The sequence below is a fragment of the Macaca mulatta genome, chromosome 17, assembly GCF_049350105.2.
Source record: "Macaca mulatta isolate MMU2019108-1 chromosome 17, T2T-MMU8v2.0, whole genome shotgun sequence".
Classification (NCBI taxonomy): Eukaryota; Metazoa; Chordata; class Mammalia; order Primates; family Cercopithecidae; genus Macaca; species Macaca mulatta.
The window spans coordinates 25,357,794-25,381,177 of record NC_133422.1 but is presented as its reverse complement, the minus strand read 5'-3'; the positions used below and the strand labels follow the sequence as shown (position 1 = coordinate 25,381,177).

Here is a 23,384-nt window from a genome sequence, read left to right as displayed (position 1 = left end):
TTACAGAGGGTAGGATATGGCCTCATACTAGACAAAATGTTATTCGATGCTACTTTCAAGATTATAGGGGATGGGCCTGGATTTAGTTGATGGCTATTATGGTGACCTTTAAATAAATGAGATTCAAAGTGACCTGATATCTTATATTGCTTGAACCAGCTTTCATGAAATAGTATTCTTATCGGGGGTGGGCCCATCATTCCATATGATCAAGGAAACATCGTTTTGAACAGAGATCCTGTAATCATCCTCACAAACTGCACTTCAACATTGGATTGGATTAGCCACATTTGAGGATCTCACTTTTTATGTCTTCATAAATTTAAAATGTTGAAAAAGTCAGAGGCAAGGGAAGACATTTATACTACTTCACAGTAGACCTCCCTCAACATGGGCTATATATCCATTAGTAAATATTCTATAGCTATTGTTCTGCAACAAACCAGACAAGATCCTACAGTCTTACTATCCTTCTATTCTTGGCCCTATCTTCCCCAAGGAGTTACACATATTCTAGATAGTCTAAATTAAGAGCAACTCTCATCATACTCTTTTTGAGTGTTTAATTATCAAGCAACAGTCTAACTAAGCCAAAAGTATTTCTCTTTTTGGGAGTGGAAATGGAAGCTAAGTTGATTGACCCACAGGAACAAGAGGGAACATGCCATTATATTTTAACCAGTGTGTAAAGAAGGCTGTTATGCAATCAATGATCTGGGTCTTTCTCTTCAGAGAAATTTGTTGTACAGAAAATTGCTGTTGGGATGAAGCTTTGCAGTCTTGCAGTCCTTGTACCCATTGTTCTCTTCTGTGAGCAGCATGTCTTCGCGTTTCAGAGGTAACCCAATAGAATCCTAGACTGTGGTGGGCCACTCTCCTCACTTGTTTGCCACATGTCGTGTTAAGTCAGTGCACTGAGCTGGTGGGCAAAATGGTAAACTTTGAAGGCCAGGTCTTTGAGAACTTTCCAAGTTGCCCTGACAAATAAGTAGACTTTAGCATAATGGGCTATCACTAAAGAGAGGGTCTTTTTTCTTTCCTGGCTCTGGTTTTATTATTGGGAGAACGTTGGATGATATGCATATCCAGTGACTATGAAGATTCAAGAAATTAAATCTTTTATAAACATAATTATTTATATTCTAACTTGATGTATGATTCATATTCTTCCTGTCTTCACATTAAAAAAATTAACTATGGATCATTTATTTTCTCCTTGTACATGGAACACAGGAGGAAGAAGAGGGTGAAGTGTTAAATAGGAAGTTTGGATCATGCATGATTATTTAGCATGGACTATGAAAGGAAGAAGAGTTGTGTGATAAAGAACTATTATCTAATTCTTATTTTGCTTAGTAGACTCCCTCAGGATAAACTATCTAGAAGAACACAAATGAGCTCATGCAATGCATAGAGCGAATAGTTCCAGGGTACATGTAAGGTAATTTATTAAGTAGTCAGTTTTTAGGCTTTAAAACATTGATATTGTTTCCTTTGGAATTATCTTATTTTTCCCCCTTTGTTTTGGTTCTATGATCGCTTTCTCCTTCAATTATCTTTGAGACAGATCCCTCTCCTCATGTTAGTAAATGACAAAGAAAGAAGAGACATAGGGCAAAGGAATGTACCAGGGACACTTTTTCTACCACCAAAAAAAAGTTTGTAGTAATAAATAACCATAGGACAACAGTTTGGAAAATAGATCTTACCTTGTGAGCCTGAAGCTGTGTTTTTACATGATCCCTGAACTGTTTATAGTTGATTGATCTTCTTTTGTTCAATATGATTGTCAAATGTCGAGCAACAAATTCTGTCATAAAATAATGGTTGTTATTTAATCGACATGGGGGTCAAGATTGCTGCATTGATCAGAAATGTCTTTCTCTGTATTGTATTGGTGAATCATATGGTCAGGATTTCTAAGGTTCCTGTTAGTTCTAATATTCTATAACTTGATGATTGGCTTCAATTAAGGGAAAGGGGGAGAAGAGAAAAATTGGTATCAACATGTCCAACTTGGCTATTGTACACACTGGCAGTACCATTGACAGTGAGGGGAAAGGGAGGAAACCTCTGCTTATTTAGTGCCCGTGTTTGTGCCAGGCACTCAGCTAGTCACTTAGAAATGTTATCTCTTTAAATGCACAAAATCCTACATGCTAGGAATCTTTACTGACATTTTACAAAGGAGGACACTGAGCCTCAGGAAGAATAAATCGTTGGCCCAAGATCAAACAGTAAGTGTAGAGCTTGGATTCAAACCCACTTGAGCCTCATTTCAACTCTGTGCACTGCACAGCAGTGCTTCTATAAAATCTGGAAAGTAGGAAGAGAGCCAGTTTGAAGGGAGGTCAGATTTAGTCAAAGGGAGTTGGAGGCAACAGTTGGTTTGGAATGTAGCTTGGAAGAGAGGTTCAGGATTGGAGATCCAGTTTCATGGTCCTCACCCCCTAGCAGATCTAATTATGGCCTCAGCGTCAGCCCAGTGCAAGTATCCTCAGCTGGCTGTTGCAGAGGTTGGCGGGCAGGTGGACTCACTGCAGACCGCCATCTTGATCATAGAGTAACCCAAACTCTTAGATCGGATAATCAATAGCAAAACACACCAAAAGCTTTAGCACATCTCTTCAAATGAGTACGTGTATAGCAGCTTAGTGACACTAAATATAATGCAAATAAAAGAAGTAGCCAAAAATAAAATAGTAAAAAAACGAGTGAGAAAATATCTTCATGCATGGCTTTTCTTACTATTTGTTGCTTCAGCTTATACTCTGAAATCTGACTGATACTTATGCTTGAAGAAAGGAACGAGAATGTGACTATATTTTAACCAAAGAATATCACACTAAAAATATCTAATACTTTTGTATACTGCGAGGGTCCCTTTGTAGGGTAGGGGAGGTAGGAGGACCTCGGTATTGTAGACAGATGAATATCTGAATCCTGGTTCCCATCCCTTCACTAGAAATAACACTGCAAATTATTCTTTCTGTGAGTAAAAATAAATTTTTGTAGCAAATGTTTCTGAGCTCCACTTTTCCAGGAATGGCTTATTCCTGAAGCTAAAAAGGAAATCTAATTTCACTCAGAGCAACAGACTTTGACAAATTATTGCTGGTGTTGAGAATATAAACCCTTCTAAAAAAAAAAAAAAAAAAAACAACTCTGGCTTTTTCTTAAACCTGTTCTTTGTTATAATTTTTTTTCCATGATCATTTTCCTAATAACAGTTTGTATTCATGTAGTCTCTTAGTGGCTGATTTGTAGGTTTATTTTGATCAATTTCATCAGTGAAATGCCCTGGAACAACAACAACAGGTTTTAAAGGCATAAATGTCATATGCCAAAGACAAAGGCAGCCAAAAAATCATGACTCCCTATTCATTTGCTTTTAAAAACCAAACACCATAAAGGGTGAAAATAAAATACCAGCAAGAATCTTGTAAACAGAGTCAGTAATTGTATTGTGCAGTGATTACCTAAATGCAGCCTGCCAGCCCAGGCTATTTGGAAAGAGGAAGTAAGAGAAACTAGGAAGAAAGAATTAGAGAGTGGAAGAGGATTGACGATAAAGGGCTTTTGAATTATTAATAGACCACAGCAAGTTTTCCTTCTGTTGACTTCACGTACTATCTGGGTACCTGGAGACCAGTTTACTCTCTTTCACTTAGCTCCTACTAATGTATTGTTTTCATCTCAAAGAACAGGCCACCAGTGGCCTTAGAACACTGTAATGTGTATAACAAAATTGTAGCCTTGGGCTATGTTCCATTGTTCAGAGACATCTTGCCAGCTTTTTAAATTCAAAATAATCTTTCAGAACATGAAAATGTGAACCCTCCCCTGTAAACCACAGTAGGGAATACACCCCAATGAACATAATCGCATTCTCAGAAGGGAAGGAACAGAGGAAGTGTTGCATAGGTATTAAAAGCTCAGGATCTAGACTCGAGCCCCAGATCTGCTACTTACCACCAGTGCAGCCTTGGGCAATTTGCTCATCCCCTTTGAGCCTCATTTTACTTTTTGTGTAAAGTGACCTGTTACTTCATTGTGCTTGTACTTCTCATTCTATTTTTGGTGTAAGGCTGTTCTTTTTTCTCAAGTGGTTATTGTGTAAGTGCTATAATTGTATCATTCAGAGACGCAATTGAAACACAGCTGTATTTTTGTCTCCCTTAGCCCCATGACATTTTGCGTAGTGGGGTTATCTATCACTGCTCTTGCATGGAAAGTTAGAAAATTTCAAGGCTTTTTAGCCTGCTCTTAAGCGACAGTCCTTGGGTCCTGCTAAAAATACAAATAGCCTCAATTTAGAAATTAGAATGTCAGTTCCATCTTTGTTGTTAAAAGAAAATCTTTAAACGAATTATATTTAGCAAAGTTTAATTGAACAAAGAACAATTTTCTAATCAAGTAACCCTCAAAAACGCAAGAAGTTCAGAGAGTTCTGCTCAGCTAGGTGGGCAGGCAGCGTTTACAAACAGCAAATGGAAATGAGGTCCAGAAGCAGCTTGAGTAGTTACAGGTGAGCAGTTGTCTTACTGGGCAAGGGCTGATCAGTTGGCCACATGGGATTGGCTGTAGCTTGGCTGCTGTGATTGGCTGAGGCTCACCTCGTTAGTACAAAAAAAAAAAATACTCCTAAGTTAGGTTGCAGTTTGTTATGTAGACACTCAAGTTACGAGGCATCCTCAGACCAAATTTAGTTTAATTTAACATTATTTACAGGAAAACAACTGCCTCACCTCTTCCACACACACACACACCTTACTCTTTTTCTAGTTAGTCTTTTTCTCAAGTTCTAACTTCTTAGAGTTGTGTGAGACATCTTTATTGGGGAAGCCTCTGGACCAGGACAGATGCTTCCTTGTCCAGGTGTTTACTTGTGACTCCATCCTTCACCCCTACGAGTCTTATTTCTACCTCTGGGCTCTTGCTGCTGAGAACCTTCCATCCCTGTAGGTGGTCCTATTGGACGGCATCTAACATTAAGTGTTTCTTTCCATTTTAACAACTACTATCTAGCCAACTAGAGACCAGCCACATGCAGGTTTAGCTTTATCAGGAGAAGTCAGGCACCAGTCTTTGCGTCTGTAAATTGAGGAAACATTAAACTCTCTCATTCTCTCCTGGAAGTCCCCCTACTAGGCTGAGGTGAAGGGAGTATACCCCGAAACTTCATCCCTTTGGGAGGGTGGTTTATTACAGAACCATAACAACTTGCTAAAAAAAAAAATTCACAAATCCTCTCCCTCTTTCCACTCTAACAGCTTTTTATATAGCCTGTCTATGACTAAGTAAGGGGAAGCAGTCATGAAACCAGTTTCCAAAAATAGAGTGATCTGACCCTCATCCCATTACCTAACTCTGTTGTGTTAGCACTTTGCTCAAATTCTGCATAAGAAGAGTCTGTTCACTACAAGCTGAACTTGGACATATCAATACATTTTTGGTGAATTTTTAACTTCATAATTTTACTCACTATTTCCTAACTTATTTTTTGAATTTCCTTAATTTTTTCTTCTTAAGAAAGAGGCCTCATTTGGATAATATACATTTTTACCTTTATATTTTCTTTCTTTCTCTGCTTGTTGACTACTTTTTGGACTTTTCTCCTTCTTTAATACATTAGGATTTTTTTTTTTTTTTTAGTTTAATACTGTCTACTCAGCATGTTTTCCTTCCTTCCTTTCTTCCTTCCTTCCTTCCTTCCTCTCTCTCTCCCTCCCTCTCTCTCTCTTTCTCTCTTTCTCTCTTTCTCTCTCTCTGTCTTTCTTTCTTTCTTGACCTAGTCATACTCTGTTGCCCAGGCTGGAGTCCAATGGTGTGATTTTGGCTCACTGTAACTTCCACCTCTGGGGTTCAAGTGATTCTCATGCTTTAGCCTCCCAAATAGCTGGGACTACAGGTGTGAGTTACTACACCAAGCTTATTTTTGTATTTTTAGTAAACACAGGGTTTCACCATGTTGGTCAGGCTAGTCTTGAACTCCCGACCTCAGGTGATCCACCCGCCTCGGCCTCCTAAAGTGCTGGGATTACAGACGTGAGCCACCGTGCCGGGCCCATTATTTTCAATATAATAGATTATCTACCATACTGCCTTGTGAGGATTAAATAAGAATACCTGTAAAGCACTTAGCAAAATATCCAAGTTAGTAAATATCAGTAAAAAAGAAGAAAAGTCCCTCCAAACATCTTATATTCTAGTCAACACAAGACTTCCTCTACATGGACTTGAAATTTAGCTTCTGTTTAGATAATGGAGAGCTCATTGCTTGATAAGTTGTCCTATCTCATGGTTAGCTCAAATTGTTAGGAAGTTCACACTGAAATTACAGTGATTTAATCATATGAACCTCCACTTCTCCATACTTTCCATGAAAAGGAAGCTTTGAGTTTGCCACTTCTTTTGTTAAAACTCCCAGAATCATGCCCAACCAACTTGTAAGTAAAGGCCATAATCTTGACCCCAGCATTTAAGACCCTCAACAATCAGGTCCTACCCTGCCATTTGTCCTGGCTTTATTTTCCTGGTATATCTCGATATAGGCCCCATGTTTCCCCCCAGCTGGATCACTTCCCCTTCCTTGAGCTCTGATTTTACTTTTCTACTTGTGCACCTGCACTTACGATGTTTCATCTCCAATTCATTTAGCAAAATTCTGCCTATGTTAGTCTTATGCCATCTCATCTCCACTTCACCTATCAAATCCCACTATCTCAGAAGTCCAACTCAGAATATCTCCATTCTCTGACTACCTAAGCCAAAAAAGATATTTGACTTTGTATTCCTGTAGCAGAATATTTATACCACTCGCATTGCACTTTTAGTGTTTTATCTCACAGAACAGGCATTTGTATCAGTTGCAGGTTAGTTTCCCCAGGAAACAGACTCTGCGATGAAGATTGCATGGAGGAAGTTTACTGGAAAGGAGTCTCAGGATCAACATCTGTGGAGGAATGAAGGAAGGAGGCTTGGGCAGAGGAGAAATTGAACTGTGATGTAGTCACAACTATGGCCTCACCTGTTCCTGCAGAGAGCCTTGAGGCTGGGTTGGCCTGGTAAAGTTGTCCCAAACTGGGGCAAGCAGGCATGCCTTCGTAACCCCTGTTTATTAATCACTGGGTGTGGATTGTACCTTGGAGGAGGCATCATGTTGGGCAACACAGCTCTCTTCAGACAAGGGCAAGTCCTAGAAAAGTACTCAGGTGAGAATGGCAGCTGCCAACCCTCCCAGAAGCTGAGGACATGAAGAAGCTGAGGACATAAAGAAGCTGAGGAAATGAAGAAGCTGAGGAAATGAAGAAGCTGAGGAAATGAAGGTGCATCCCTGGATGGAGATCTAGGCAGCAAAACATGACATCTACTGCAATCCAACCCTTTGTGTCACTCAGGTCAATTTTCTTCATAAAATAAGCTTTGAGATCAGCTCTTCTGGGATTCTGCTTGGTCTCTCTTCCTAAAGAAAACATACAAGGGGAAAGTTAGTGAAATAAACTACAACCTTCACAGTTATAGCTAGTCTTGAGGCTGTAACCAATACTTGTCATTCCTCTTCTCCCCTGCCCAGTCTGTTTCCCCCTCACCCTTTGCTAGCACCTCTTCTACTCTAGGTGGTTTACCTGGTGAGACAACCCAGAGCCTCAGCCTTCAGGATCTGAGTCATAGTCACTGGGCCCTCTTGGGCCATGGCTGCTGCAATTGTCTGTATACATCAAATTTGGACGAGGAAATATTACAGAATGCCTAAGCTGGATGCCACATTCAGTATGTAAGTGCAGCCTTCAATGTCCTTCTGAATACTGGAGTCAAATACCCTTCCTGCATGGCTAGAAAACCCCGGTAACTCCTCTCCTTCCTGATAATCGATCAACATGAGGAAACTGAAATGACCGGACAGGAACAACAGCTTTCAGTTTAAAGGAACTCTTCCTATGCTTTCTGGAAGCCAGAACTTTTAACAGTACAGAGTCCCTATTTGTAGATTTAAAGTACTAATTCTCCAAGTGGGTTACCTGGAGTGATGGTAAATGGAAACACTCCAACTTGGTTCCTGGAACCATGTATACTAACTAGTAGGGACACAGCACCATATGAGTATTCATTTAAAGTGTGTACTGGAGGATGTTGCCTTCCAAGTTAGCACCTCAACTGATCCTTCAACAAACCATTTGTATTGCAGTATCAGGCTAGCAGCAAGTTGGTATTGTGGTAGGTGAGAGGCTAAGTGGATTCCATGGTAATGGACCCATTTCTGTAATTTCCTTGTTGTAAAGTGCAGCCCATGATCTGATAGGATGTTATGTGAGCTCTTGTATCAGTGGGTCAAACTCTCTGCAAGCCCTTGTATGGTGATGCTTGCCTGAGGCCCTGCGGGCAGAAGAGACAAACCCATACCCAGAGTGGAAGAGGACAGATGTAGTCAACTTACCACCAAGTGACTAGCTGGTCTCTTTGAGGAATGGTGCTGATTCTGGGGCTCAACTTTGGTCTCTGTTGCTGGCAAGTTAGACATGGGGCAGCAACAGTAGCTAGATCAGCCTTAATGAGAGGAGTCCGTGCTGCTGGAGCCATGCACATATCATCTCTGCCATCAGGCTATTCTGTGCAAGTGCCCTTTGTGCCAGCATTGGGGTGGCTGTTGACACAGGCTGACTGACATCAACTGGCTGAGTCATTTTGTTTATGCAGTTGTTTAATGTCTATTCTGTTGTGGGTGCTCCTGGTTAGGCATTAATAAGTGATACAAAGACCTTCACACTTTCTGCCTACTCCCATAGTTCCATTCACATCCCCCTTTCTCCAATCTCTTTATCTCCAATCTGTCAATATTTCTTCTTCCAGGTTCTTGAGGGGTTTTCCAGTCATGTCACTTGCTACTATCCATGAATTCCTGCATATTCTAACACTGGAAACACCTTTTCCACACAAGGTGTATGATGAGATGTAACACTGAAGCTCTGCCTATTTGGGACGATTGCCCTCTCTGCTATCTTTCGGTCACCCGAGTGAGTCCATAATGCAGAACCCCTTACATTTTTTTTTCTTTTTTGAGATGGAGTCTCCCTCTGTCGCCCATGCTTGAGTGCAGTGGCGCAGGATCAGCTCACTGCAACCTCTGCCTCCTGGGTTCAAGCAATTCTCCTGCCTCAGCCTCCCAAGTAGCTGGCATTACAGGTGCCCGCCACCACGCCCAGCTAATTTTTTGTATTTTTAGTAGAGATGGGATTTCACCATGTTCACCAGGCTGGTCTCGAACTCCTGACCTCAGGTGATCCACTCACCTCAGCCTTCCAAAGTGCTGGGATTACAAGCGTGAGCCACCGTGCCCAGTCCACTTCATTTTTTACTTGCACCCATGCACTATCAACTTGACTGTATCAGACTTCCTCTTCCTACTTGTGTCAGTTATGATCCTCTGAGAAGCAGACACCAAGATGGTATTAGCTGTGCAAGAGGTGTGTTGGGGAAAATGCTTAGGTGCAAGAAATGGGGAGAGGGCTGGAGGAGGCTGGGAGAGCCATGAGACTGCAATGCAAGCTTAACCCCTGTGGAGGAGAGAGGAAAGGAAGGAAGTGGGTAGGGAATATTTCAGGTCGTAGTGCAGTTCTAAGAAAGTTTTGGCAAAACCAACAAAGAGCTCTGGCCAGGCACAGTGGCTCACGCCTGTAATCCCAGCACTTTGAGAGGCTGAGGTGGGTGGATTACCTGAGGTCAGGAGTTCGAGACCAGCCTGACCAATATGCTGAATCCCTATTTTTACTAAAAATACGAAAATTAGCCGGGCATGATGGTGCGTGCCTGTAATCCCAGTTACTCAAGAGGCTGAGGCAGGAGAATCGCTTGAACCCACGAGGCGGACGTTGTAGTGAGCCGGGATTGCTCCGTTGTACTCCAGCCTGGGTGACAAGAGCACAACTCTGTCTCAAAAAAAAAAAAAAAAAAAAAAAAAAAGGTCCTATAGCCAAAGTAACTCATCAGAAGAGTTTCCAGTTTTGCAGAAAGAGCCTCCCTTAGTATCCCCACCATACTCAGTTATTAGCTGCAAGCACCCAGTGGAAAATGTGGTATTAGCACTAACACGGGGACAGATTTCAGAGCACAGTGGTTGGGGGCTTATATCAAGTACACATCTTGCAGCTGGAGAGTGAGAAAGTTAATTAAAGCTGAGGCAAGACTGTAAATATACACTGGTGTCTGTCCCAAGTGGATGTGAACTGTTCTGGTGCTTTTTCTGACTGGCATATACAGCGCAATAGCTGAATACCATATGCCTGAGACTCTACCCCGGCAAAGATGCCACATCAAGCACTATGGCTGCAATTGAGAATCCTGCTTGGTTGAGTTTGATTGTTTGCTGTCGTTTTCCGGGATCCAGATGGCAAATTAAATGTGGATTTGATGGGATCTACCATCCCTGCGTCTTTTAGGTCTTTAAGGGTGGTACTGATATTTGTCATTTCCCCCCAAAGATGAATTTTTTTTTTTTTTAATTTTGATATCTGACTGGGAGGTTGGGCAATTTCAGAGGTTTCCTTTTGGCTTTTCCCACTATGATAGCTCTTGTCTCACAGTCAAGGAAACAATGTGGAGGTTCTGCCAACTATCTAGTATGTTCGTGTCAATTATACATTTGGTGACCAGGGAAATAATCATGGGGGAATCCATTGACATGGTGCACCCCCTATGAGCTAGACTTAGGCTAGGACTCCAGATACCCAGGTTTCAAAATCAGCTTGGACATTGACCCTGCATCCAACTGACCTGAAAATATTTGAGTATTACCCTTTCCCCAGTGTGCAGACTTACCTGAGGAAATTTCCATAGGTCTCTTTGGGAAAGGACTAAAGGAGTCACAATCTTTTTAGATTCTTTTTTTATACAGTTGCAGGGTCTTCCCTTGTGGGGACCTGATTCCTCCTTCAGGCAAGAAATTCTGGGTCTAAGAACAGCTCAGATCTGGAAAAAGGCAATGGATTATGACTTTTGATTAGGATAGCTGTCCTCAGCCTCTCTCATTATCCAGCTTTGATTTATTTTTATTGTAAAGACTGAGCAATCCTTTTGTTGGCTGCTTCTCTATCTTGCGCCTAAGAACTCTGTGTTCTCCTAACCAACTCGACAATTTTCTGAGGGTCATGGTCCTCTGGCTGCCACTCTGACCTTACTGCTCATTGTAATAACTGTGCCCAACTTGTTACTGGTGGTTAAGCCCTCCTGCCTGGCTTCTCTATATAGGGATCTTAACATCCCCATTGCTATCAAAGAGCTCAGTTCTGTAATGGCATGTCCTATAGTTAGCCCTCAGGATCTATTCCCAGCTCCCCTCCTGGCCTCCAAGCCAGTAACTTAGGGTAGTCACAACTTACACTGGCTGTGGAAGTGCTGGGCATGTTAGCAAAGGAAAGGGACTATACCCCAAAGGAGGTGCACTCACCCATGCTGCAGAATTTAACATTCTAGTTAGTTCCTTAAGAGGTGGCACAAACATGCTGCTAGGATGGTTTTTGGAAGCTTGGAGAAAGCATGGCCCTCACCACCTGAACTAGAAATGTCAGAGCGAATGTGGCAGATGGTGAAAAAAGAGATGGAGCACACTAGAATAAAAATGCTATGTAAGGCTAGAAAACCCACTGGGTGACTATGCTCCTCTAAGGGCCCAGAGAACATTCTGTTTATGAAAACAATAAGGAATGTGCTGGTGAGATGAGAGGGTTACCAGCATCGCTGAGAAGCTTGTTAGTGGCTTTTTCACAGTCAAAGGAGATTTTTCTTTAAATTTAATTTTCTTGAATAAATATAAGAATAAGAGTTCTTTTGGGTTTAAAAAGTAAATAATACAGAAAATCATAAAATCAGGGAGAAAAACACTGAAATTTCACCATCCTGGGAAAATATGAACATTTTTGTGATCATCCTTTCATGCATTTCTCTATGCAGTTATACATCCCCATGTATAATTGTACATTCGTTGAATGTCGTATCTCCTATTGGTACTATAGGAACCTTTCTTTTAAAAAGAATCTCATTTGTTCTTCCCCTGTCACTTACTAAAGCTTTCAATTGCCATTTCTCACCCTCCAAATCAAAGCTAACAATGTGTTGTTTATTTGTGTATAATTTTCTCTTGCTTTTAACACATACAATTTTTCTTTACCTTTTAACTTATTTTTTCCAAAAATAGGATCATATTTCATAAAGTTTTCCACATCTTGCTTCTCTCCCTTAATATGTCATTTAAAGCCCCCAAGTTAACTTTTATAAATCAAACTCATATTTTATAATGACTGAAAAGCATTCTAGAATGCGGAGACACTACCAACATTCGACAGTTCTGTTACTGCTAAGCATTCACATGGTTTTTAGGTTTTGTTACTATGAATAATGCCGTAATACATATCCTTGAACATATGTCTTTAATCACTGGTTTAATAGTTTATGCTAAACTTGTACCAGAGATTGATATAAAATTTCTCAGTCTAGCTATTTTTCCCCTCTTCTGATGATCAAGTCTCCATAGGCTTATTTCCAGAATTCAGAATATTTTACTAAGGATTTCCAAAATAAAGCCACCCTCCACCCTTGTTAAAGTTATCCTTGGTGGGTGTGGTGGCTCATGCTTGTAATCCCAGCACTTTGGGAGGCTGAGGTGGATGGATCACCTGAGATCAGGAGTTCAAGACCAGCCGGGCCAACATGGTGAAACCCCATCTCAACTAAAAATACAAAAATTAGCCGGGCATGGTGATGCATGCCTGTAATCCCAGCTACTCGGGAGGCTGAGGCAGGAGAATTGCTTGAACCCAGGAGGTGGAGGTTGCAGTGAGCCGAGATCGCGCCATTGCACTCCAGCCTGGGTGACGGAGCGAGACTCCATCTCAAAAACAAACAAACAAACAACAACAAAAAAACAAATAAAGTTATCCTTATAAATCACAGCTCAAATGTTACCCTTCTAACTTCTAATTGCCTACAAAATAAAGTCCAAATTTCTCAAAATGCATCCAAGACCTTCTCTAGGGGAGGACGAACATAACTTCCCACACTCATTTCTGTTTAGCTACCCTTCTTCTCTTGCTTTAAACACCTGTATCCTATACTTGGCAACAATGAACAAGAGCCATTTTCCCAACAATGCCCTTTATCTCTTGCTATTGTGCCTTTACCCACTCTTAGACATTCTTATGCACCCAGACATCCCTTCTATGAAGCCTTTGCTAATAAAGACAAACAGAAGTTATCATAACCTCTTTTGTGCTTTATTTATTTGGAATGATGATTCCAAATCATGATTTATTTGGAATATTTTTGGATTTACAGAAAAGTTGCCGATTGTAATACAACTGTATACCCCTCACCCAGTATACCCTAATGTTAACATCTTATATTATCATGATATATTTGTAAAAACTGAGAAATCAACATTGTTATATTACTATTAACTAAACTCCAGACTTTTTTGGATTTCGCCAGTTTTCCCACTAATGCCCTTTTTCTGTTCCGAGATCCAATCCAGAACATGTGTTGCATTTAGTCATCATGTTGCTGTGGTGTAATGTCTTCAGTGCCGTTGTTCCATGCATTTTATCCAGGTTTTTAGTTATTTCATAGAGGAGGGTATAACTGGAAGCAAAGTCTAAGATTAGCTTTAAATAAAGCAAGAGGAAAGCATTTTTTTTCTAATTTAAAATATATCATATTTCAAGGGCAATATCTGTTTGAAAATAAAAGAAAAATCTTGTTCAGTTAAAAAAAAAATGGGGTCCCAGCTGGCAAATGCCACCAACATAGCTTAATTTTAATTTAAATAAAATAGTTCTTTGAGGTTACTCAGTGGTATACTGGAAACCTAAGAATGCCATTGCCATTAACAGAGTCCACAATCCCTCACCTCACTGCTTCCTTTCTCTCCTTATCACTTACCTATGAAACTGGATGGAGAGCTGCAGAGATGAGGACATTTACTAAGAAATTCTTTCCTAAGTGGTATGTGAAAAGAAAGTAAATTCATGTTGAGTCACATTAATCTATTGCCTTGGCTGTGTAAGAATCACTAAGAATTCTCACAACCTTAGCAAGAGTTGCAAAATAGAAATACAACAAAGCAAAGGTGAGAAAACAAACCACGTGTCTGCTTTTTAAACAATCTATTGATACAATTCACCACATTAAGAGATTAAGCCAGAACACCCATATGCTCATCTTACAGAAAGCATTTAAAATCCACACCTATTCATCATAAAAACTCATAACAAAGAGCGAGGAGTTTTTTTAAACTGATAAAAGGCATCTACCAAAAATCTAAAACAAGCATTCTAATGGTAAAATATTATAAAGTTTTTCTTAAAAATTATGAATCATGCATTTTATCTCCATTTCTATTCAATGTTGTACTAGAGTCCTAGGCAACACAGCAAGACAAAAAGGAAGGGGAAAAGGGGCTCTATAAACATTGAAATTAAAGAAGCAGAATGTATTAGAAGTACATTAAATACATTAAAAGTAATGGCAAACAGCGCACTTACTTTTGCACCAACCTAATAGTATGCGTAGATGTAATGATTAATTGCAAAGAGAAAAATCGCCCCAAATATCTACACTAAAATTATCAAAACTATCAAGGGAGCTGAATAGAAAATCAACACCAAAAATCAATTTTATTTCTATATCTCAGCAAAAAAGAGCTTAGAGGCGGCATATTAAAAGTTATCATTTACTAATGAAAAGGCAAATTTGTTAGAAGAAAACATAATTTAAAAATGTGCGGCCGAGCACGGTGGCTCACGACTGTAATCCCAGCACTTTGGAAGACCGAGGCGGGCGGATCACAAGGTCAGGAGATTAAGACCAGCCTGACCTATATGGTGAAACCCCATCTCTACTAAAAATACAAAAAATTAGCTGGGCTTGGTGGCATGCACCTGTAATCCCAGCTACTGAGGAGGCTGAGTCAGGAGAATTGCTTAAACCAGGGAGGTGGAGGTTGCAGTGAGCCGAGAATGCACCACTGCACTCCAGCCTGGGCGACAGAGCAAGACTCTGTTTAAAAAAAAAAAAAAAATTATATGGATAAAATTATAAAACTTTTGGAAAGGCATTAAAGAATAGACAGACAGGCCGGGTGCAGTGACTCACGCCTATAATCCCAGCACTTTGGGAGGCAGAGGCGGGTGGATCACAAGGTCAGGAGTTTGAGATTGGCCTGACCAACATGGTGAAACCTCATCTCAACTAAAAAACACAAAAATCAGCCGGGCATGGTGGTGTGCACCTGTAATCACAGCTACTCAGGAGGCTGAATCAGGAGAATCGCTTGAACCTGTGAGGCAGAGGTTGCAGTGAGCCAAGATTGCACCATTGCACTACAGCCTGGGTGACAGAGCAAGACTCCATCTCAAAAAAAAAAAAAAAAAAAAAAAAAGAATAGACAAATAAACAAATTCCCTATATTTACTGATAAATGACACTCAGTATCATAAGTATATCTGTTCTCTCTGAATTATTAATCTATTGATCCACTATAATTCTAATGAAAATACCATTTTTTTCATGAAACATAACCAGCTGATTTTTAAAAATTATGTGAAAAAGCAAAGGATCAAGGCAAGAGGCTTGTGAAAAAAGAATTGGGCAGGGCAGAGGGGAAGCAAGAGTTTGTTCTCTAAGGTATTATGATGTAATATGAAGCTACTATCACTAAGACGAGTGATATTGGCTCATGGGTAGACAAATATATCAACATAATAGAGAACATAATAGAGAACTAAGAAATAGAGCACATTATATTAGCAAGGGTAACCCTTGCATAATCAAGGGTAATCCTTGATTATGCTACAATCACTAATAAAACCTGAAATAGCTTTACTTAACACAATAAAGGGTTATTTCTGTCCATTTGGGCAGTTATAACAAAAACTGCCTTAAATGGTGTAGCTTATAAACAACAGAAATTTATTGCTCACAGTTCTGGAGGCTGGAAAGTTCAGGACAAAGCACCAGCTAATTCTTGTGTTTGCGGAGGGGCCGTCTTCTGCACAGACAGCACCTTCCTGCTATATGTGCACGTGGTGGAAGGGGGAGGGGGTCTCTTTTTTAAGGTCACTAATCCCATTCATGAAGCCTCTCCCCTTATGACCTAATTGTCTCCCAAAACCCTCACCTCCTAATACCTTGGAGGTTAGGATTTCTACATATGAATTATGGGGGGAAACAAACATTCAGATCAGAGTAATTTCTCACTCATAATACTAATTGATGAAGGTCATAGAACTCTCCCTGGTGCTCTCCTCCAACTTGGAGACCTTGGCTGCTTCCATTATGCAACTCCACATTAGGGGCTCTTCGCTTCTGGCCGCAGGATGAGAGGGAGCACATGCACATGAAGACACACCTACTCTTAGGCACCTATAACACTCCCACACATTCCCATTGGCAGACGCTCAGGCACCAGCTCTCAACACAACCACACGGAAGGCTGGGTAATGAAGTTTTCTGTGTGCAGGAAGAGGCAGTGGTGTTGATGTGCCAGCATTTTCTCTGCCAAACAGGATGGAAAGTTGACATATGACCAAATTGACATAGTGGATCCCTGGGGAAAATATTGATGATGTAAAAAATCATAATAATATACGATGCTAAGAAGAAAACAAAAGTCTATTTCTTCTTTACACTGCACACAACCAAATAATTTTCAATTGAATTTAAAATTTAAATAGGAAGGACAGAAGAAATATAAGAGAATATCTTTATATCCCAGATATCTAGAAAGACAAACCACACAAACCTGGAAGGAAATGATTAAAAAATAAAAAAGCGTGGCGGAGCAAGATGGCCGAATAGGAACAGCTCTAGTCTCCAACTCCCAGCGCGAGCGACACAGAAGACCGGTGATTTCTGCATTTTCAACTGAGGGTACTGGGTTCATCTCACTGGGGAGTGCCGGACGATTGGTGCTGGTCAGCTGCGGCAGCCCGACCAGCGAGAGCTGAAGCAGGGCGAGGCATTGCCTCACCTGGGAAGCGCAAGGGGGAAGGGAATCCCTTTTCCTAGCCAGGGGAACTGAGACACACAACACCTGGAAAATCGGGTAACTCCCACCCCAATACTGCGCTTTAAGCAAACAGGCACACCAGGAGATCATATCCCACACCTGGCCGGGAGGGTCCCATGCCCACGGAGCCTCCCTCATTGCTAGCACAGCAGTCTGTGATCTACCGGCAAGGCAGCAGCGAGGCTGGGGGAGGGGCGCCCGCCATTGCTGAGGCTTAAGTAGGTAAACAAAGCCGCTGGGAAGCTCGAACTGGGTGGAGCTCACAGCAGCTCAAGGAAACCTGCCTGTCTCTGTAGACTCCACCTCTGGGGACAGGGCACAGTAAACAATAACAAACGTAGCAGAAACCTCTGCAGACGCAAACGACTCTGTCTGACAGCTTTGAAGAGAGCAGTGGATCTCCCAACACGGAGGTTGAGATCTGAGAAGGGACAGACTCCCTGTTCAAGTGGGTCCCTGACCCCTGAGTAGCCTAACTGGGAGACATCCCCCACTAGGGGCAGTCTGACACCCCACACCTCACAGGGTGGAGTACACCCCTGAGAGGAAGCTTCCAAAGCAAGAATCAGACAGGTACACTCGCTGTTCAGAAATATTCTATCTTCTGCAGCCTCTGCTGCTGATACCCAGGCAAACAGGGTCTGGAGTGGACCTCAAGCAATCTCCAGCAGACCTACAGCTGAGGGTCCTGACTGTTAGAAGGAAAACTATCAAACAGGAAGGACACCTACACCAAAACCCCATCAGTACATCACCATCATCAAAGACCAGAGGCAGATAAAACCACAAAGATGGGGAAAAAGCAGGGCAGAAAAGCTGGAAATTCAAAAAATAAGAGTGCATCTCCCCCGGCAAAGGAGCGCAGCTCATCGCCAGCAACGGATCAAAGCTGGACGGAGAATGACTTTGATGAGATGAGAGAAGAAGGCTTCAGTCCATCAAATTTCTCAGAGCTAAAGGAGGAATTACGTACCCAGCGCAAAGAAACTAAAAATCTTGAAAAAAAAGTGGAAGAATTGATGGCTAGAGTAATTAATGCAGAGAAGGTCATAAACGAAATGAAAGAGATGAAAACCATGACACGAGAAATACGTGACAAATGCACAAGCTTCAGTAACCGACTCGATCAACTGGAAGAAAGAGTATCAGCGATTGAGGATCAAATGAATGAAATGAAGCGAGAAGAGAAACCAAAAGAAAAAAGAAGAAAAAGAAATGAACAAAGCCTGCAAGAAGTATGGGATTATGTAGAAAGACCAAATCTACGTCTGATTGGGGTGCCTGAAAGTGAGGGGGAAAATGGAACCAAGTTGGAAAACACTCTTCAGGATATCATCCAGGAGAACTTCCCCAACCTTGTAGGGCAGGCCAACATTCAAATCCAGGAAATACAGAGAACGCCACAAAGATACTCCTCGAGAAGAGCAACTTCAAGACACATAATTGCCAGATTCACCAAAGTTGAAATGAAGGAAAAAATCTTAAGGGCAGCCAGAGAGAAAGGTCGGGTTACCCACAAAGGGAAGCCCATCAGACTAACAGCAGATCTCTCGGCAGAAACTCTCCAAGCCAGAAGAGAGTGGGGGCCAATATTCAACATTCTTAAAGAAAAGAATTTTAAACCCAGAATTTCATATCCAGCCAAACTAAGTTTCATAAGTGAAGGAGAAATAAAATCCTTTACGGATAAGCAAATGCTTAGAGATTTTGTCACCACTAGGCCTGCCTTACAAGAGACCCTGAAGGAAGCACTAAACATGGAAAGGAACAACCAGTACCAGCCATTGCAAAAACATGCCAAAATGTAAAGACCATCGAGGCTAGGAAGAAACTGCATCAACTAACGAGCAAAATAACCAGTTAATATCATAATGGCAGGATCAAGTTCACACATAACAATCTTAACCTTAAATGTAAATGGACTAAATGCTCCAATTAAAAGACACAGACTGGCAAACTGGATAAAGAGTCAAGACCCATCAGTCTGCTGTATTCAGGAGACCCATCTCACACGCAGAGACCTACATAGGCTCAAAATAAAGGGAGGGAGGAAGATTTACCAAGCAAATGGAGAACAAAAAAAAGCGGGGGTTGCAATACTAGTCTCTGATAAAACAGACTTTAAACCATCAAAGATCAAAAGAGACAAAGAAGGCCATTACATAATGGTAAAGGGATCAATTCAACAGGAAGAGCTAACTATCCTAAATATATATGCACCCAATACAGGAGCACCCAGATTCATAAAGCAAGTCCTTAGAGACTTACAAAGAGACTTAGACTCCCATACAATAATAATGGGAGACTTCAACACTCCACTGTCAACATTAGACAGATCAACGAGACAGAAAGTTAACAAGGATATCCAGGAATTGAACTCATCTCTGCAGCAAGCAGACCTAATAGACATCTATAGAACTCTTCACCCCAAATCAACAGAATATACATTCTTCTCAGCACCACATCGTACTTAGTCCAAAATTGACCACGTAATTGGAAGTAAAGCACTCCTCAGCAAATGTACAAGAACAGAAATTATAACAAACTGTCTCTCAGACCACAGTGCAATCAAACTAGAACTCAGGACTAAGAAATGCAATCAAAACTGCTCAACTACATGGAAACTGAACAACCTGCTCCTGAATGACTACTGGGTACATAACGAAATGAAGGCAGAAATAAAGATGTTCTTTGAAACCAATGAGAACAAAGATACAACATACCAGAATCTCTGGGACACATTTAAAGCAGTGTGTAGAGGGAAATTTATAGCACTAAATGCCCACAAGAGAAAGCAGGAAAGATCTAAAATTGACACTTTAACATCGCAATTAAAAGAACTAGAGAAGCAAGAGCAAACACATTCAAAAGCTAGCAGAAGGCAAGAAATAACTAAGATCAGAGCAGAACTGAAGGAGATAGAGACACAAAAAACCCTCCAAAAAATCCATGAATCCAGGAGTTGGTTTTTTGAAAAGATCAACAAAATTGACAGACCACTAGCAAGACTAATAAAGAAGAAAAGAGAGAAGAATCAAATCGACGCAATTAAAAATGATAAAGGGGATATCACCACCGACCCCACAGAAATACAAACTACCATCAGAGAATACTATAAACACCTCTATGCAAATAAACTAGAAAATCTAGAAGAAATGGATAATTTCCTGGACACTTACACTCTTCCAAGACTAAACCAGGAAGAAGTTGAATCCCTGAATAGACCAATAGCAGGCTCTGAAATTGAGGCAATAATTAATAGCCTACCAACCAAAAAAAGTCCAGGACCAGATGGATTCACAGCTGAATTCTACCAGAGGTACAAGGAGGAGTTGGTACCATTCCTTCTGAAACTATTCCAATCAATAGAAAAAGAGGGAATCCTCCCTAACTCATTTTATGAGGCCAACATCATCCTGATACCAAAGCCTGGCAGAGACACAACAAAAAAAGAGAATTTTAGACCAATATCCCTGATGAACATTGATGCAAAAATCCTCAATAAAATACTGGCAAACCGGATTCAGCAACACATCAAAAAGCTTATCCACCATGATCAAGTGGGCTTCATCCCTGGGATGCAAGGCTGGTTCAACATTCGCAAATCAATAAACATAATCCAGCATATAAACAGAACCAAAGACAAGAACCACATGATTATCTCAATAGATGCAGAAAAGGCTTTTGACAAAATTCAACAGCCCTTCATGCTAAAAACGCTCAATAAATTCGGTATTGATGGAACGTACCTCAAAATAAGAAGAGCTATTTATGACAAACCCACAGCCAATATCATACTGAATGGGCAAAAACTGGAAAAATTCCCTTTGAAAACTGGCACAAGACAGGGATGCCCTCTCTCACCACTCCTATTCAACATAGTGTTGGAAGTTCTGGCTAGGGCAATTAGGCAAGAGAAAGAAATCAAGGGTATTCAGTTAGGAAAAGAAGAAATCAAATTGTCCCTGTTTGCAGGTGACATGATTGTATATTTAGAAAACCCCATTGTCTCAGCCCAAAATCTCCTTAAGCTGATAAGCAACTTCAGCAAAGTCTCAGGATACAAAATTAATGTGCAAAAATCACAAGCATTCTTATACACCAGTAACAGACAAACAGAGAGCCAAATCAGGAATGAACTTCCATTCACAATTGCTTCAAAGAGAATCAAATACCTAGGAATCCAACTTACAAGGGATGTAAAGGACCTCTTCAAGGAGAACTACAAACCACTGCTCAGTGAAATAAAAGAGGACACAAACAAATGGAAGAACATACCATGCTCATGGATAGGAAGAATCAATATCGTGAAAATGGCCATACTGCCCAAGGTAATTTATAGATTCAATGCCATCCCCATCAAGCTACCAATGAGTTTCTTCACAGAATTGGAAAAAACTGCTTTAAAGTTCATATGGAACCAAAAAAGAGCCCGCATCTCCAAGACAATCCTAAGTCAAAAGAACAAAGCTGGAGGCATCACGCTACCTGACTTCAAACTATACTACAAGGCTACAGTAGCCAAAACAGCATGGTACTGGTACCAAAACAGAGATGTAGACCAATGGAACAGAACAGAGTCCTCAGAAATAATAACACACATCTACAGCCATCTGATCTTTGACAAACCTGAGAGAAACAAGAAATGGGGAAAGGATTCCCTATTTAATAAATGGTGCTGGGAAAATTGGCTAGCCATAAGTAGAAAGCTGAAACTGGATCCTTTCCTTACTCCTTATACGAAAATTAATTCAAGATGGATTAGAGACTTAAATGTTAGACCTAATACCATAAAAATCCTAGAGGAAAACCTAGGTAGTACCATTCAGGACATAGGTATGGGCAAAGACTTCATGTCTAAAACACCAAAAGCAACAGCAGCAAAAGCCAAAATTGACAAATGGGATCTAATTAAACTAAAGAGCTTCTGCACAGCAAAAGAAACTACCATCAGAGTGAACAGGCAACCTACAGAATGGGAGAAAATTTTTGCAATCTACTCATCTGACAAAGGGCTAATATCCAGAACCTACAAAGAACTCAAACAAATTTACAAGGAAAAAACAAACAACCCCATCAAAAAGTGGGCAAAGGATATGAACAGACATTTCTCAAAAGAAGACATTCATACAGCCAACAGACACATGAAAAAATGCTCATCATCACTGGCCATCAGAGAAATGCAAATCAAAACCAAAATGAGATACCATCTCACACCAGTTAGAATGGCGATCATTAAAAAGTCAGGAAACAACAGGTGCTGGAGAGGATGTGGAGAAATAGGAACACTTTTACACTGTTGGTGGGATTGTAAACTAGTTCAACCATTATGGAAAACAGTATGGCGATTCCTCAAGGATCTAGAACTAGATGTACCATATGACCCAGCCATCCCATTACTGGGTATATACCCAAAGGATTATAAATCATGCTGCTATAAAGACACATGCACACGTATGTTTATTGCAGCACTATTCACAATAGCAAAGACTTGGAATCAACCCAAATGTCCATCAGTGACAGATTGGATTAAGAAAATGTGGCACATATACACCATGGAATACTATGCAGCCATCAAAAAGGATGAGTTTGTGTCCTTTGTAGGGACATGGATGCAGCTGGAAACCATCATTCTTAGCAAACTATCACAAGAACAGAAAACCAAACACCGCATGTTCTCACTCATAGGTGGGAACTGAACAATGAGATCACTTGGACTCAGGAAGGGGAACATCACACACCGGGGCCTATCATGGGGAGGGGGGAGGGGGGAGGGATTGCATTGGGAGTTATACCTGATGTAAATGATGAGTTGATGGGTGCAGCACACCAACATGGCACAAGTATACATATGTAACAAACCTGCACATTATGCACATGTACCCTACAACTTAAAGTATAATAATAATAAATAAATTAATAAAAAAAATAAATAAAATAAAAAATAAATAAAAAAGCACATCATCAAGAAAGAGAAAAGACAAATTATAAACTACTAAAAGATATTTGCAACACATATAACTGACAAGAAATTAGTATTTAGAATATATAAAGAAATTATACAAATTAACTATTACAAAAATACAAGTAAATTAGAAAAAAATGGGCAGGTGGTCTGAATAAACATAACACACAAGCAAAAATATGAATGGCCAATAATCAAATATAAACAACTCTACTTCATTAGTAAGTCAGAAAATCAAAATCAAAATCATGAGAAGATTTCATTTCATAAAAATTTGATTGGAAAAGTCGAAAAGTCAGAAAGCATCAGGTATTGGCAAGGAGGAAGAACAATAGGAAATCTTTTCCACTGCTACTGACAATA

At 40.5% G+C, this 23,384-nt stretch overlaps 1 protein-coding gene and 1 long non-coding RNA gene across 3 annotated transcripts in view; one reads left to right on the top strand and one right to left on the bottom strand.

Moving 5' to 3' along the window:
• The first annotated feature begins 682 nt into the window (after positions 1-682).
• Positions 683-23,384, top strand: part of CPB2 (carboxypeptidase B2) — a 57,031-nt gene continuing 34,329 nt past the window's right edge. The window contains exon 1 of one of the 2 annotated variants that reach the window (XM_001097608.5): positions 683-838. In XM_001097608.5, coding sequence (XP_001097608.2) covers positions 765-838 — 74 coding nt within the window. In that variant the 5' untranslated portion in view covers positions 683-764. The remainder of the gene's footprint in view (positions 839-23,384) is intronic. The other variant, XM_028837478.2, reaches the window with a different exon arrangement.
• LOC106994255 (uncharacterized) overlaps positions 5,638-23,384 on the bottom strand; it is a 52,446-nt gene continuing 34,699 nt past the window's right edge. The window contains exons 2-3 of the long non-coding RNA XR_013407964.1: positions 10,816-10,965; positions 5,638-7,465 (exon numbers count right to left, since the gene is read on the bottom strand). This is a non-coding gene — a long non-coding RNA (uncharacterized LOC106994255). The remainder of the gene's footprint in view (positions 7,466-10,815; positions 10,966-23,384) is intronic.